This window comes from Corapipo altera, unplaced genomic scaffold (assembly GCF_003945725.1).
Source record: "Corapipo altera isolate COAL_440 unplaced genomic scaffold, ASM394572v1 65, whole genome shotgun sequence".
NCBI classification, from domain to species: domain Eukaryota; kingdom Metazoa; phylum Chordata; class Aves; order Passeriformes; family Pipridae; genus Corapipo; species Corapipo altera.
In genome coordinates this window covers 1464373-1481971 of record NW_020884891.1, presented here as the reverse complement: position 1 = coordinate 1481971, position 17599 = coordinate 1464373, and the positions used below count along the sequence as shown (strand labels likewise).

Genomic DNA, 17599 nt, shown 5'->3' with positions numbered 1-17599 from the left:
TGTTTTCTTCAGTGTGGGCAATGCCCTGACCTGAATTACAGAGGTGCTTGGTACCTATGGGCTTACCTCAAGTCATAATTGAAAAAATGATTAAAATCAGATTGTTATTGTATTGTAAATGTATCTCTTGACCATTAAATCATGTGAAGAGCTGATTATTTTCATTATTGCTTATCTTTTGGAATTTTCTACAAGCAAAATTAACTCTGGAAAACCAGTTCCAGTTAATTAATATCACTGTCATCAACTTATGATAATAGACAGCTCTGTCTTTGAAAAATATCTTCTACAAATATTTCTGCATGTTATTCAAGGCTTTAAAAAGTTACATCAGCAGCGTTTGTGTCAACCAAAATTCATTTGTATGTGCACTGTAAGGCATTTGCAAAGAGCACCTCCTACCTAGGCCGTGCCTGTGTGTGGACATGGGAGGCATTATAGTCCAAGCTTTGGTGACAGGGTTGAAACATTCCACAATGTTGGAAGTTTTCAGCCCATCTCTCCCTCCCACGATATAGAGCTTGTTGTCAATCACTGCCACCCCGAACTGCAGCCGTCTGCCGTTCATGGTGCCAATTTGTATCCAGCTGTTAGTCCTGAGGTCGTATTTCTCAATTGTAGTGGTACCTGTTAGAGATAAAAGTATTATGGGATAGCCATGAGGGGAGCTGTACCCAGCACTCAGTACAACACAAAATATGATTCAATTATAAAATATGGAAATTCTGTGTGTAGAATTTTATTGTCACTCCCTGGGAACTTCAGTTCTCATGTGAATCTAGTGAGGAAGAAGAATTAATTGCATGCACACAAGATGGGGAAATCTATGAGAGTATGCTGGGACAAGAAGATGGAGAATTAAGTTACGGCAAATTTTTGTAGCATTGAAAATTTCAGAGATAAGTTAAATCTGTTATTCATTTAAATATAATGAGAGTAGGGATTTTGTGATTTGGTTTTGGGATTTTTTTAATATTCTTTATGAATATGGTGTCTCACAACAGTCTACACTTTAACCGTATTTGTGCCTAAACCATTACTGATATTGGGATTAGATATCAGGAAAAAGCTCTTTACTGTGAGGGTGGCAAGAGACTGGAATAGCTGTCCCAGGGAAGTTTTGGATTACCCATTCCTGAGGGTGTTTAAGGTCAGGTTGAATGGGGCCCTGGTCTAGTGGAAGGTGTCCCTCCCCATGGCAGGAGGTTGGAACTGGATGATCTTCAAGGTCCCTTCCAACCCAAACTAATCTGTGATTCTATGATCTCCAAACCAGAAAAGGTTTGTATCTGTCTGTCTGAGGAACTGGACATGCATCTTCAGTAATGGGTTAGGTATTTTCCCTTTCCTGATGGATTCAGGCAGAGCTGTGTGCAAGTACACGTGTTGTTCCCACAGGTGTCCTCCCTGAGGTTCCCCTTTGCAGCAGCCCTGCAGTAGCTGCTTGTCTGCTGTAACATATAAGCTGTATTTTCCATTTCTTCAGGTCACTGAACTTCTGGTAATGCCTTCACAAGGCACCAGGTCCCTGCCATTCAGAACTGATGCTTTCCCATGCACTGGCTCCCATCATCACCCAGCAGCTGTAATTGCTCCTCTGAGAGCTGAGAGAGCCCAGCAGGGACAGGGCTGAGTCAGATCCCAGGCATAAGAGGCAATTCCCAGTGGCACATCCAGTGCACCCTGGAGCTCAAATTCAGCTCAACCAAAGGCAACCAGACAAGGAAAATAGGTTTTCTGATTTCCTGTTCTTTGACTGGGATTTGAGACTAGAGAAGTAGTATTTTGAAGATAGCAATAGGCAATTAGTGACTAAGAAATTATTTACAACAACAAAACAACCATGCAATAAGGCTGAAAAAAAAAAAAGGTAGTGTTTGGTTTAGAGATCTGTCAGAGATCACTTACTAAACTCCATAAATATCTGATATCTCATGATATCTTTTCTCTCTTCTACATGCTTTTGCACATGCATAAACTGGAAAAGAAACTACCAACTCCATCTACAATAAAAGAAAGTTCTACTTTTTCCCCTTTCCTGTCATCTTTTATTCTGAGCTGCTGGATTTCTTTGACTGTTCTTTCCATCTTGTTAGTCTGTTTGCTCCTCTTCGCTTTGATTCCTTCTCATTTATTCTATGCTAATGTGAGAGTGCCCCAAAGTTCTCCACTTCAAAGGAAATATCTCACACACTAACTCAAAAACAGGAGAAATGCAGTAAGGTATAAATGTGTTCAGACATACCCTGTGGGCTGTAAATTTTACAGAGGCTGGAAGATTTGAAAGTTTCAAAACTTAATGTGGTTCAGGCACATCCACATTTTTCAAAATTCCAGCCCAAAAGTAGCCCTTTGATCTTCTTTTGATCATTTGAATTTGAGATTTGACTTCACATACCACCTGAGATAAGCACAAAGCCTGGCATTGCCTGGAACACCCAACCTGGTGTGTCTGCCTTTATCACAGACACCGTGTTATTGCCAGAGGTGGAAGTTGCTCCTCCTCAGAGCTGTTTTTCCAGAGCATCCCGGTCTCTTTAGCTGCTGTTTCCTCTATCTTACAATCCAGGACAGGCTCAAAGTGTGAGTCAGAGCTGTAGAGGACAGCAGGGAGGAGAGGAAGTGCTGTTCATCCTACCCATCAAAAGGCAAAAGTTCAAACAATTGGCTTTATTCCAAGGTAAGGAGTAAAAGAGGCACCAACAGGAAGCGTAGATGCTTACTGAAATAACCCTTTCTTTGCACAGTCCATTAGAAAATATTACTCTTATTTTGGTAGAATTTAGCTTAAAGATTACTTTGAATTCATGGTTGTTTTATTCCTAAATACTCAGTATCACTAATGAATCTCCACTAATTGCTCCAGTTAACTTCATTTTGCTAAATTGTCCCAGGAATTAGTGTTTTTCTGTTGTGGTGGTTTTGAAAGTGTATTTCACACCTTATTTGATTGCATGGAGATAGTGAGGCAGCTCTGCAAGATCTCAGATGGGAAAAACCAGCCGTCAGCAGCTTTTTGCAAACCATGAAATGGATTAACTTCTTTGTGATTCTATTAAAAGTGAACTCACACAGCTAAAAGTAATACTGTTCAGCAAGCTGCAAGACTTTAAACTAATTACAGGTCTCTGGCTCCAAGCTCTGGGTTTGAAGTTAAGGTTCCTGGAGAAAATGATTTAATATTCTGCCTTCTAAAGAGAATAGTGCAATGTGTAAAGCTGTAACCTGATTGCAGTTGTGAAAATCAAATCATAAAAACTGGAATACAATTATAATATTTACCTTTCAACTACAAACCTGAAAAAAATCTGTGTATACAGTCTTGAAGAAAAGCTGCAAATATTGTTGCACTCATGAAAAATGCAAATCTTTCCATCTTAAATTTTATAATAAGGATTGGTAAGCATTAACTGAGTTCTCTGTAGTTTAGTAATGTTTATTGGTTTTATTTTTTTTCTTCTTTAAAAGTTTTTCCAGCCTTTTAACTTTGTCAGAAGATAGACCACAGGGTTCAGCATTAAATTCATCTTGAAATATCTAATTTTTCTTCTGATTCATAAAGTCAACTATATGCACAAATTCGTACAAAACTTTATTTAAAAATCACTATCTGAATCAGAATTCTCTAGTCTGCACTTCAAGATATATATATATTATCTACAAACTTCAGATTCTTGCAAGGAGAAAGAACTTCTAATACTAAGGATGCTGTTTTGTGATTTGCTTTTTCCTCTTTTTCGTCCCTAAATTGCTGTTTCATGAAGAGGAATATTCAAACAATTGTCATATATTCTCTGGATGTGTGTAATACAGTTAATTAATACAATGATGTCTGTAATACAGTTAATTAATACAATGACACTAAGTCCTGAACTTACCTTTAGTGGCATCCATACCTCCCACAGCATAGAGTGCACCCACAGTAGATTTTCTAGGCTTGGTGCGAGGACTCTGCATCATGGACCGTCTTTCTGGCAGCAGATGGTACTTCATGGCCTCCATGAGAAGTTTCTGACACTCAAGGTCGTCTGCAAACATTGGACTGTTTTCTAGATCGGCCAGTAACTAAGGGGTGAAAAGTGAGGATCTTGACATAGATTAAATCATTAAAATTGTATGAATTTCAGTAATAAAAGTATTGGTAGCTTGAAATACTCATTTTAAGTTCATCACTTGAGCTTTGCTGGAAATTCTGCTTTAATGAAGCAAAACTATGTAAAGGCGGAGGGGAAAGGTCTTTGAGTATGATGTCTTTGTTTAATTTTTCCTACCTCTTTTAACTTTTAAAAAGAGTTAAAATTGCAAATGTAGTACTGGACCCTCTGAATGCAGAACTCGTCTTGGTGCAAGTAACCAAGTCTAACATAGAGTGCTGGACATCTCTGTGAATATTAGAAGATACTATTTGTATTTAAAATTAAGTGTGTATAGTACTTTTTTACTTTATCCAAAGTAGAATATTTGCAGCTTCAGTCCAACCATTCCTCCTTTCTCCAGTCATGGAGATTCATAAAGTGGCTGTAGTGACCTTAATGACAGTCTTGATATTCCTGGATGTCTTTCTGATGAGATATAAAAATTCTTCTATGACACAGATACTTTAGTGACACCTTTCTATAAAACAATATGTCCATCTCTGGAACTTATTGCTGAAATGTTTCTTTCAGTCTGAAGGGACAAGTAATGTCAGTGCTCAGAATAGTCAGCAATAATTTAGGCCCTTTTATATTTGTATTGGCACTTTCTACAGCAATAAAGAAATAAGCAGTGGGTTTTATTTGTCCTGCAGTTTGATAAATCTAAATAGTTATCTTTGCATGGTATTTAAGTCACTGTGTTATTAGAAGAAAACTATTACCATTGCTACCCAACAAAGAAAAACTGCTTTTGGAATACACTGACAATTTTTAGAGGTAATTCTGAGCCAAGTAATTACAGTGGCATAGTGGGATTTCTCTTTACCTGTGTTTAAAAATAATAAATATATAGATTATGCAGGTTTGGGTTTTTTCTTTTTTTTAAAAAAAAGAGAAGAAAAAGGCCACCAAAAAACTCCAGCCCTTCATGTTCATACCTGAGGTGGAAGCAGGGGCAGTCTAATGTAGGAAAGAAGCATTCCCAGGTCTCGTTGCCGGTTTTCCAAGTCGTGCCTCACCCACATCATCAGTGCCTGGAATATGGCTTCTTCATCTGGCACGTTGATGTCATCACTAGACAAGAGCTTTGCAATTTCATTAGCTGGGAGCAAAAGAAATTCCTGGTTTTTTATTACTTCTATGAAGTGCTCCTAAAAATAGAAGAAGATTTCAATGCACTGATGATTTTCACACATAGAAATAGCTTTTTCTAAGATAATGTAGGCTTTGCATATATTTCATTCCTGTTCCATTTCACAGTATAGGGAAGTGCAATATATAAATATCCTTCTACCATTTAAAGGAGATCTTGGTTGCTTTTTGCTGCCTTACTCTTGCAGAACTGAAGAATAATGTTCATTTCCACACTACCACGCTATAGTTGTGTTTGTCAGGCTTCTTGTCAGTGCGTCCTGGCTTAGGGATTTGCCACTGGCAGGTTTGTCCATCAATATGATCTTAATATGCAGCTTTTGAACATATGATGTCTATTTTACGAATTAATGCCAAGTGGGCATTCAAAGAACTGTGTACCCTCTGTTAGAGATTAAAAGGGTTTGGGCCAATTACACTGAAACCTTCCAATCCTTTTGGAACGAGCTGTGCCAGCTGTCGATTGCAAGATCTGCTCTTACTGGTATAAAATACAGCAAAGGAAATTCAACTTACTGTTCTAAGAGTACTATTTGAGCAACAATAAGTTGGAAAAGTCGCAACAAAGAGCTCTCTTAGCTAATGCTATGATAAAAGTTACCAGCTCCAGAAATGGCCAGAGTTTTCAAATAATTATTTTTCATAAAAACAGGATATTGTAGAGTTGAGTAACAACAATATTAGAGTTGATATTAACATTTATTAAGTGTGCTTGCTTTTCTAGTTCCAAAGGCAAAAAAGAAATTTGGTGAAGAGAGATGGGGGTTTAAGTTACTTGCAAAAAAATGCACGTAGGAACTCATGTCTGCATTTCAAACACAATTTCTATTTCTGTGCCTGGAATTAATACATCTTCTTTGGGAACCAGATTGAAATAGGGCAGGTGAAGAAATTTTAGTAATTGATAATGCACTGTTTGTTTTCAGTGGTTTCTTTGCTTTCTGTATCTCTTCAAGGATGTAAATACAGAGGCAATTAAAGGAGATGTCAACTTTGCTCTGCTGTGCATATCCTGCTTTAATATTTTGTGGCATCCAGAGAATAGGGACAGGAAGGCCAGTCCATTCTTAGTTACAAATATAGCACAAGATGTTTATCAGAACCAGCTCTATCTGCACAAAAAGAGACCAGGCAGGAAACTGTTAATACTTTACATCAGTGGTCAAAGCGGTTGAAGGGGAAGGTCTCCATTGTGTCTGGTTTTGTTGAATGGGTCTGGTGTTTATAGCTCATCATCTTCTAAAAATGTACCAGTCTCTATATTTACAGTACAACTTTCCCTAAGGTACACATTTTTCAAGTGGTTGAGGTTGACATGAGACAAAACAGAATGTTTTATTTATCCTCCTCCACAACACTTGTGTGTTTATGCATTATGATCTCTTATTCTCCAAAGTTGTTTGTAATTTCACTTCAAGGGTTTGAAAGAAAATTTTCTTTACATTTATTTCAGATTTCAGGTGCAGATTTCCTCTTCTGTCTCTAAGCTGTCAGGAGCTGAAAACTTGGTAGGTGAGCTTATGGCACACAAGGTCCTGTTTCATGGCAGCATTCTTGGTCTGTGTTGCATGAAGGGTGCAGGAGGTGGTTCTAGAGGTGGTAGAAGTTGATTTCAGGAAGAAGTAGTATAAAGCTTATGCACAGTGCTGCTGAGTATCACAGATTCATCCTGATCCTTCATGCTAGAGAGTTCTTACAGACCCAGCTGTCATTTCTGTGACACCCTGTTTCAGAGAATAGTAAAGGTTTGACTCCTGGGAAAGACTGGAGGATCCAAAGGGTTAAAAAAAATAGGAACAAAAAAGGATCTCTTATTAAGTTATTAGGTTGTTAAGTCTAAGCATATGATTTTATTTCAGCTTTGCAGAAATCTGACCCATCAGTTTTAAATGCTTACAGCTGACACTCGTGCTGGGGCTATTGAGGGAAGAGAGGCAACAGTAAAGGGGGGAAGTTTCTGATTTTGGCTGGTATGAAAAGGTGTGGAGCTGCAAGGACAACACTGTTATGGACAGGCTGAGTGAACATCTATCTTAAACGGTCTTTCTCAAATTTTAAAATATAAAAAAAGGGTAGATTGCTGCTAAACAAACCATTCATTACTGTGACAAGAAAGAGGACAACCAGTGCCCTCAATCCCCACACACCACTTTCACTTACTGCAGCATGTGGACATGTACAATCTCTTGCTGAAGAGCACTCCACATTATGAAGCCTCTAAACTTGTTTTGACATACTACACTAATATTTCAAGCATAAAGCTGTCATGTGTCTCCTAACAAGTAGTTCTTTTTATATCTATTTAGCTGTAGCAGTTGCTATTCTTTTTGTGTTTGAAGCTGTGATAGCACATCTTGTTGCCCTGAATATTTATCCCTCGATTTGGTTTCACAGCAAGTTATCTCGCTTTTCTGTTTCCCACACTCTGAATATTCATTTCTTGCTTTGAGCCAGAGGAGGATTATGTTCCAGTCAAGGATGTGCTGCTTTTTAGCCCTCCAAATCTTTCCAATACATTCTATATTTTGACTTTTTTTACGTCTGTCTCACTTTAAAATCAGCTTTAGAATTTTCTCTGTGTGGAATAAAGAGCGTAAGAATGGTCCATTACTGTTTGACTCTAGAAAATAGCCGTGTTAAGGCCCCTGTTACATTTTTTGGCAGAAATAGGTACCACTCACACTGCAAATTAAAGTTCACAAAGTATGTCTTTCTACAAAGCAAAATTTTGAAAAGGGAAAAAACAGAAGTGAATATTTCTTTCCCTAATTATAATTGGAAAGTAACCAGCTTGTTCCCCTTACCATAGTGTATGTGTGTGCCACCTTCAAGAGCTCCGTGCAGCCCTGGGCATCTCCAAAGGAGCGGATCCCCAGGCAGTTGGAAGGATGGAGCTGCTTCATGAGGAAGTTGCAGCACACCTCAATAACCTGGGAGAGCTGGAGAAGGCACGCTGCAGACAGCAAACTTTCTATAGTGTCTTCTTTTAGCTCCAGGATACCTGTGCAGTTTCCATACAGGAAAAAAAATGTTAAAATGTTAAGTCATTTTCCTTGTATTTTCATTATTTGAAAGTTTGTCTCTCCCCGGTCCTTCTCTGGAAAGAAGTGTCCTGTGGTTCACAAATTCATTTTCCTTTCTTGCCGAAGGATTCTCTAAACATATGTTTTAACAGACTTACAGGATTTTGTGGATTTTGAATTGGAATTGGAACTTTTTTGTTGGAATTTTAACAGTACTAGATCTGATTTGGTTGGAAAAAAAAAAAAGTAAAAAAAATAAAGGTGTGATTAAAGAAAAACCTTTCCCAAAATGGGGCTCTGAGTAACGTGGTCTAGTAGAGGGTGTCCCTGCCCACAGCAGGGCATTGGAACCAGATGATTTTTAAGGTCCCTTCCAACCCAAACTATTCTATGAAAATTCATATATTAAATCATAAAAATATATGTAATAAGTTTGTATAACTCCAGAACCAGAAGCTGGGAGATCCCAGTGAGGGAGGCAGAATTACCTGTGTAGGCATAGCGCACCAGAGCTTTCAGTGCCTCAGGATCCACTCCCTCCATCTTGATCTCCTCCTGCTTTGCTTCTCTCACATCATTAGTGAACATGGCAGCAAAGTAATCAGACACTGCACTGAGAACCAGCCTGGAAATAGAGCAGTTTGGGACAGCAAATGACATCCTAATCTCAATAGCAGGCAGAAAATTCAGTGTTGTTATATCATAAATAGTGCGTGCAATAGAAACATTATATTTAGCGTAGTATTCAAGTCTTACAGCAGCAAGTAATAAAGTTAAGAGAGTAATTAGTAATCTAATTTTCTCCCAAAGTGCTTGTTCAGGCAGATTTTCTTCACTGATCTTGCTGCAGTGTGACAGCAGCAAGAAAAGAAGACAGACAATGCCAACGGTTTGTAGTTGAGTTTCTTTCTATTGAAAATAAGAGGTATGAAAAGTTGATTACATCAGACTGTTCCGCACTAGTTGATATCCTAATTATAGCAACTGTTCACTCATAGCTAAGCAGGGAAGGCATAAGCTGGAGATATCATGAAGCCACACCATCCATCCTGGGGGATGTACCTGTGAGCTGGAATCTTCTGGTCGCCGGCGATGAGCAGCACGTCACAGAGCTGCTTCTGCTGCAGGTAACTCTCCATCTTGCGGAATGTTTGCTCGGCGTGGTTCGTGCACTGGAAATACTCATCGGAGCCATTGGAGGTCATTCCCAGGGAGCTGCTGGTCGTGGACAGCCTGCCAGGGACAGAGGCCGTGAGTGCAGCACTATAAATGCTCATTGCCTTGATTTTTGTTCAAAAGGCAGCACAGAAATCATTAAAATTACAAAGCACTCGTGATTCTGGTCTTGCCGTGCCTTCTTCCACCTTTTTCTGCTTCATGCCTAGAAGTTTTCATTCATAAGGCTGCACATAAACTGTACTTTACTACACTTATCTGTAGTAGGTTGTTCCACTGACTTATTTTAACAGTTTTGCATCAATGATCATTCACAAAAAGAACACATCAAAACCAAACCTATTTTCCTGTGGTACTAAAAGCTAAAATATCTTTTGGTAGGAAATATTGGATATTACATGTCCTTGGGTCTTACTTCTCTTTCTCTACTTACTTTGTGCATTAAATTACATCACTAAATAGCAATGAATCTAAAGATAATTTCAGGAGGAGCATATAATTCTAGACAAATCACCAAACTAAAGGTTGATGGAATCAGTTCATTGTATGGCCTTTAGTATCTGAATGTAAATAATGAAGACAAAGTTCTCTGCCTTTCATGGAAATGTGCAATATAAATATATTCCTCCCACTCCAGAATTCTGTTAGCTCTTCCATTTATAAATACTCATATTATTTTTTCTAAACACGATTCCTTACTACCTTTTAATATGGATCAGGTTGCACATTGAAACATCTTTTTGACATTCTCTTAGAAAAATATTTCTTTTTCTATTGATCTGGTTTTTGTAAATAATGCATTTTTTATATAAATGTATACCACACATCTTGAAAATTCTGCAATATTCAAAACTATTTTAGCTAAAAATTATTTAGAAAAACATGTTGTCAGTTTAATATTGTTTTTAATTCAAATGTGAAACACTTGTATTTTTTAAATTTCCAAGCCCAACCAGGAAATAATGGCAGCTGGTTGACTAAATTTCCTGGTTGTCTTTGATACTGTAAATGCAAATTCATAAGTGACTAGAAAAGATCTCTTAATGAAATTAATGTATTAAATTTAGCAGAATATTGGATTATATCCACAACTGAACATCTAGTTCAGAAAACAGAGAAAAAAAAAGGTAAATAAAAGGGGTAAATCAGGTTGAATCAGTATTATACTTTTAATTACAAATACATTAAGATAGACCAAATCAGAGCTAGAAACTCACTGTCTTTCTTTTGAAGCTCTTTATTAGCAATTTCAAACCCATTTTATTTTACTTTATTTTTAAAGAAAAAGGGGCAAACCAAGTTCACCTATAATGTGTTTCCTTTGTAGTTTATGGCTTACAAAAATTAATTTGTCTCAGTGTGTTTAATGACTCTACTTTCTTATTTGTTTGCCTTCAATGCTTCATTGAAAATGAAGAAGCTGCAAAATTGGATTATATGCTCATTAGTTTTGCATCAGCTACTTGATACCAAATTCATACTCTGTAACATTCTTGTTTTGCTATTTTTCTCTTAAGTTTTCTGTAATGATTCTCAGAAAATTATTTTTCTAAAAAATATCTCTTCCAGATTCATTATATCCACTCCTAAGTGTTGTATCTAAGCCTTGATGTTTGCAGAAATCAACTAAAATAATACTCAACCATCCCTATTGGAATTAGACAGGACTAGTTGTGTGAAATCAATAATTCCCGATAGTCTGTATATATTTGTTGTTAGAGAATCATTTTCAGGGGCCTGAAAGTTTAATTATTTCATTTAGTCCTGGGTACTTTTCTCACATGTTTTGTAGAGTCACATTTAACTACAGCAGAAATACCACCAATATAATTAATTATTTCAAAGGCAATGGTCTTCAGAGACTGAAAAATACTGGAAGCAAAAGAAAGTGCTCAATTAATATTAATAAATATTAAAATTATAATTGCTGGTTTATCTTCAGCAGCTCGTTCAAAATGGTAGGTAAAATATATTATGGAAGGGGAAAATTAAATTCAAAGATAAATATTTATTCTCCTTAATATGTGACTGTCAAACTCAAATATTGACCTTCAGAATGTAGTAGTGGGTACCGGTGAATTAAAGAAGTCAGAGATTAAAGTATCTTAAAGGAAGAAACCAGGAAATGTATCCTTGAGTTTCTGTGTTGAATTTTATTAGTGGATGTAGCACAAAGACAGGCAAGGGAGCTCCAAGTGGGCAGGTAGAAATCCCTTTGCCTGTCAGATCCTGTTCTGTGTGGGATGGATTAATGTGCTGGGAATGACACGTTGAGAGAACTCAAGGTTTCCTACTCAGAAAGGAATCGTGTGGCAGGTAGAGAAATGCCTGTTTCTATGAAATATGTACAAGTTTGGATAAACAAAATCTGAATAAATCTGAAGAATAAAAGTTTCCTGCAGTGCGTTAGCGGTATGACGACCAAAGAATTAGTTTTGCACACAATCAGGAGGGAAAATGATCAATTAATTGCTTTGAAGAATCAGGAACCCAAATTTCTTAATGTCATTTTTGCGTTAGTGTTCAGTAGGACATGGAGTTGTGATAACACCATCAACATTAGTAATAATGGCTTAAAACATGGTTTAGCATAGAGAGAGAAATCTATATTTCGATTATTCCAAAGTAACCAAGTTCTATGAATTTCATTTTAGGTAGAGAGCCAAGTGAAATAATTTCAGAGTTTTCCTGTAAGGATTTGTGAAGAATAATGAAAATACAGTCCCATTTTTAAAAAGCAACACGGATTTTTGAAACAGATGATATAAACTGAAAACTTGAAGGGACACTCAAAAAGCATTAAGCATCTAGATGATAAGAGGGACATAAATACTAGCCAGCATGGCTGGTCAGAATGAATCATGTCAGAACATTGTAGGGGTTTTTATACAAAATACCAAAGCTTACTGGGAAAAAAAAAGGAGTTGTCAAAAGTCATCTCACCTTTTGGATGGCTCCTGACACTATTTCACATGACATTTTCAAAATCCAGCTGGGATGGCATGTTTTAAGTGTAATAAATATAAGAGGGATGAATAACTTGTTTATCCACGCTTGAAATTTCTCAGGGATTCACTTCCAAAGGCAGGCAGAGTGCTGAAAGAATTCCAGGCAAATCCTGCTCCTGATGCTGCTCCACAGTTTTATTACAGAAAATCATATGATAGAAACAAGGTTTAATTGTTGCATGGGTATATGACAGCAAGGCATTTAAATTCAGAGGGACATATTTGCCTTTGCCTCATTGACCTTTAGGCAAATTTTTACTTTTCCAAGACCCACTCCCACCTGTGTGTGAGTAATTACCTAAATGAAACACAGGGAAAGAAATGAGAGGTAACTGAGACTACACTGGACCCTGAGGAAGTTGGGACTCAAATGTGGTGTGAGGAGGTAAAATTTCACCTTTTCTTAAGTCATAATTAATGTAATAATTTTTTTGATTCATTCCAGGCCTACAATTCTTTAAGTTTCTGAATTATGTAAAATTTATCTTCTGTCTTTGTGAAGTACTCTTCATTAACCAACAGAGCACTCTTCTTTAATCAGTCTATAAAGGATAAATTCACATTTCCTCATTATTTAATTAGAACGTGATAAAACATAAATGCCATTTATTTGCCATGTCCTTTTTAAAATTCAGTATGTTCTAAAGTGCCTCATTCAGTGTGACTGGGACCAAAACCAGAAATTAAACCTGATGATAAGGAAGCTTAGAAGCCTAATATGGCATGAAAACTGGGTGATCTGTTGGAGTGTTTTAATTTTGGTTTTGTTGATAAGGCTATTATTTATGTTTTTAGGGTGACCACATCTCTTCTTGGATATTTGTTGAACGGGTATTTGTTAAATGTAGCTGTTTAACCTGCTATGATGTTTGTGAAATTCACTTTGATCAAATAACATTTCAGTTATTGGTGTCACTTGCAGATTTGGGGTTGGGGTCACCTTCCCTCTGCACTGTCAATCCCACCAGCAGCAAATGGGTACCAGTGAGGGACATGAGACATCCTCCAGACTTTATCACAGCTGGAAGCTTCAATGTGACTCCAGCACTGTGGGGCACTGTTTGTGCTTTAGCTGTGACAAGGCCTGAGAGAAAACTGCAGCTTCATCAATTCAGTTTGTTTGTGCAGCGATATTTACAATGCAACTCATCATTTTCCTTTTCTCTCATTTATTTTTTGCTTATGTAAGAAAAGTGCAGCCCCCACACAGACAGCTCTGTCTGTGCAGCTGTGTGAGCTCTGACCCTCTGTCTGCTGGGCGGTGTTGTGGGGCTGGAGACTCAGAGAGTCTGTTTTGCTACATCAATGATAGAGCTGCAGCATCTGTTAGAGCAAACCAGTAGCTAGCTGAGAGATAAAATATTCCAGTTAGGAAGCCGTTTCTGAACACAGGTAAAACAGTGGTATATCCCATACTCTGCCTTGACACTTCTACTGCAATTGTCTCCTTTATTTTTTACTCATTGCAGTGTGAAGGTTTTAGGGTACAGGCAAAAAAACTTCGACCCAAAAGTGTGTGGGAAATTGTACTATGTGTTGACAGCTGATTTAACCATTTCCTGTAGAAACCAGAAGATTGTGTGTCTGGCATGGTGAATCGATATTAAGTCGTTGTACACTGGAATTTACCATGCAAGGAATGTAAACCCTGAGGAATACTTATTGTCTTGGTTAGCAGAGATTCCAACAGTGTAACAGCAATCATCACTGCAGTGCATGATTTCCAGTTTCACATTTGTATGACATGAGTGTGTTGGAGGAAAATTAAAAGTCATGAAGTAGAAATTCAGTAAGGCTGAGCACTTCTTGCTCAACTTCCTTGTAGCCAGTGATAATCTTTCTAAAGAACAAAAAAATTGACGTGGCCAGAAGGCATGATATAGCGCTATTTGGAGCTGTCAAAATGTACAAAATGAAAAATAATGGCTAAATGCTGGATAGGAGCCTGTGGCATTTTTACTTAGAGGACATAGAAAACAAAATACAAACCAATGGCAAAAAAACTTTGGTTTTCACTCCAAGCCTGACTATTGACAGATGAAACTAATTAACTCTGAGTTTCTTACTTCATTAAACACCTTTCAGAAAGACTCCTGATGGGAGAGATTGTGGAGAAGAAGACCTGCTTTATGCTCTCCCCTTTTACTGCTGTTGGCTAAAATGGAACAAAGGGGAGCTTGAGAGATACATTAAATGTATCCCCACCAGCTGAAGGTACCACTTCAGGTTTTACTTTGTGACACTTTCACAGTCATGTAAAATTCTATGGGCTTGTTCCAAAATATCTCCTCACCTGTTTCGGCTGATCTGTACCTCATTCAAGGCTAAACACTGCTGCAATGGGGGGAAAATTGTGATTTTTAACCTACTCGACCAGTGTGCTCAGTCCTAATTACAGATTTATTAGAAAAGAGTGACAGAGATGTGTAAAGGTCTGCTCAGCCTCACAGGTAGAAAGAACATGTGAGAGGTAAATGAAGTGTTCTATTCTACCAGGTTTTGTTTGCTACATAGTTTTATCTGTGGTCAATTCCTTCCTTCTCCTATTTGTGTAATTGTACCCTGTGTTTCCACTCTGTTACAGCCAAATATTTCTATGTGTTCATAGATACAGACAACCTGATACCAAAGTATCCTCCAGCTCATTGTTACCTTCTTGTTTTCTGTCTCAGAAAACATAAATATAAGTCTGGGAAGATAATTGAATAACTTACGCTGTTGTATTCATTTCTGGCTCAGTTGAGGGGATTTTCTTTCAAATCAGTACAATCCAACCAAAATTCAGTGAATGCCCTTCCATATTTACTGGAAGGAATTGTTAATGTTATAAAGACTATTGTCCTTTATCTTTTCTTCTTACCCTTTGTCACTGACCTTCACTTTTTTTCCTACCTGAGAATATTCATTATTATGTGCATTTTTGCTAATGTCAGGAATTAATATCCGCTGAACATCTATTGTTCTTGTTCAGAAAAGTAAGTTTTTGAGACAGCATCTTACAGAAATTTTTTAGTGAGGAAACTTCTGTTCATGAGTCCACAGCACCTTTCTAAGACAGAAGGAGAATTGTCTTTGCCGCCTTTACAGATGGGATTTTAGGTTTGCTTTTATTTGACAATATCAAGTGTATTTAACACTGTTTCTGACAACATGTCTTAGTAAAACCTGTATTCTTGATGCCATTAGTGGTATTTATCCAATAATAGTGATAACTGCTCCAAGGAGCCAGGTCTGTGTCAGCCTCAGCTCACTGAAATTGAATTGGAATAAAAACATGAAATCTAAATAAAAGTCATACGCTAAATCAAAAGAAAAATAAAGGCTGAAGGTCTGTTACTGATATGAATTGTGGAAAATATTGTTTATAGTATTATTATGACAGATTTTTTCCTGGAGTGGTATTCATTATTCTAGGCTGGAGAGAGACAAAATTGCATTGTAATGTGATCTTGCAGAAAATAACAGAGCAACTTCATTGCATTTATTCAATAAAATATGTCTTACAGCTTTGTAAGGTTGTAATATAGCAATAACTAAATAAAGCATGTGATAATATGCTATATCTAGTCTGGAGAGAAGACACAAATCTTCCCTTAGATTGGTTTTCTGCCTCCTGAAGAAGGAATTGATTATTTAGGCTGCTTGCAATCTGTGTTGTTTCAGTGAAAATATGTTGCAAGATATGCCTCAGACTGTTCCCACATTGTATGATCTCCATCCTTAGAGGGTTATCAAGACCCAAATGGATAAAGCCCAGGGCAACCTGGGAACCGTATTTCTGTTACTTCTGGGTCAAGACCCTTTTTTGCTGGGGTTTTTACCTTTCTGTCTTGCCATGAGTGTACAGACCACTTACTGCATTGCAAGTCCTTCCTTCAAGTAATCTACATTAGAACTTTGAGCATGGGTTGGGCTGGAGACCTCCTGAGATCCCTTCCAGCCCGAATTTTCCTGTGACTCCCAACAATTTAAAATCTGAATGAAGGTATTAATAAACTTAATGAGGATTTCAAATCTAAAGGAAAAAGTCTTTAAGTAGTTAAGGCAAACACTTATCTGTTCCCATCTCAATGTTTTAAGGGTGGTCTGAAAGCATCGATGCTCCTTTCTGTGGAAATTATTATGTTCCAGCTTCTCCTTTGGGAAGTTTCTGACACAGTTTTCCCTTCTGGCTGTAGGAAACTACTAACAGTTATTTAATCTTTGTGCAATATCATATGTTCTATTGTGTTGCCACTGACTCTGTTTCCCCCAGCAAGATGAAATTATGAGAGCTAATCAAATATTTTAGAGGTACTCAGCCTTTCCTGCCACCTTTTGCTAAAAAGTGTCTTCTGAGAAACTCTTTATTGAATAAAATTGATTTTCCCTCCAAATTAAATGTGAAATTCAATTATTAAATTGAACAGGCAAAGCTGTAACTGTATTTATGTTATTTCTGGGTCAAGACCCTTTTTTGCTGGGGTTTTACCTTTACCCTTCTGTCTTGCCATGAGTGTACAGACCACTTACTGGATTGCAAGTCCTTCCTCCAAGTAATCTACATCAGAAATTGGTCTTCCATTTGAGAGAGAACTTGGGGTATAGGAAAACTGACAGGACCTCAGCAACAGTTTTTGGAATAAAAAAGTAAAATGAGAAAACTGTAAATCTATAAATTAGAAGTTTCACATTTAAGCTATTTTATTCTCCAAAATTGTTTTAAATTATGGTTACGATTGAAAGCTACTCATTAGAAAAGGTAAAAAATTGTAGCTTTTATCATCAATTGATTTACAAACTGTCATAGCAGTAGCCAGTAAAAGTGGAATCACAGCCTTTATTTAATGGCTTGACATATAGGGAACAACAAAAGATGTTTTAGGAACTGTAGAGACTCAAAAGAACTTGTGAAAATTTCAAGGTGACATATCAGCCTGATGCATTTTTTTTAAATATATAAGGAAATTATTTCAGATGGAGAACGAAAGCTCAGTAGTGGGTTAGTAAACACAGGAGAGCTCTCCTGCTCCACTGAATAGGCCAAACTGTCCCTCCAATCCTGATTTTGTTCTTTTATTAGTTGTGGTAAATTCAGCTTTGGATTCATTCATAACACTAAGTG

At 37.2% G+C, this 17599-nt stretch overlaps 1 protein-coding gene across 3 annotated transcripts in view; it reads right to left on the bottom strand.

Moving 5' to 3' along the window:
* The window catches only part of KLHL4 (kelch like family member 4), a 76087-nt gene that overhangs the window by 8417 nt on the left and 50071 nt on the right, over positions 1-17599 (bottom strand). For 2 of the 3 annotated variants that reach the window (XM_027645446.1, XM_027645444.1), the window contains exons 3-8: positions 9374-9544; positions 8800-8936; positions 8093-8289; positions 5075-5287; positions 3879-4065; positions 403-627 (exon numbers count right to left, since the gene is read on the bottom strand). In XM_027645446.1, coding sequence (XP_027501247.1) covers positions 403-627; positions 3879-4065; positions 5075-5287; positions 8093-8289; positions 8800-8936; positions 9374-9544 — 1130 coding nt within the window. The remainder of the gene's footprint in view (positions 1-402; positions 628-3878; positions 4066-5074; positions 5288-8092; positions 8290-8799; positions 8937-9373; positions 9545-17599) is intronic. The other variant, XM_027645445.1, reaches the window with a different exon arrangement.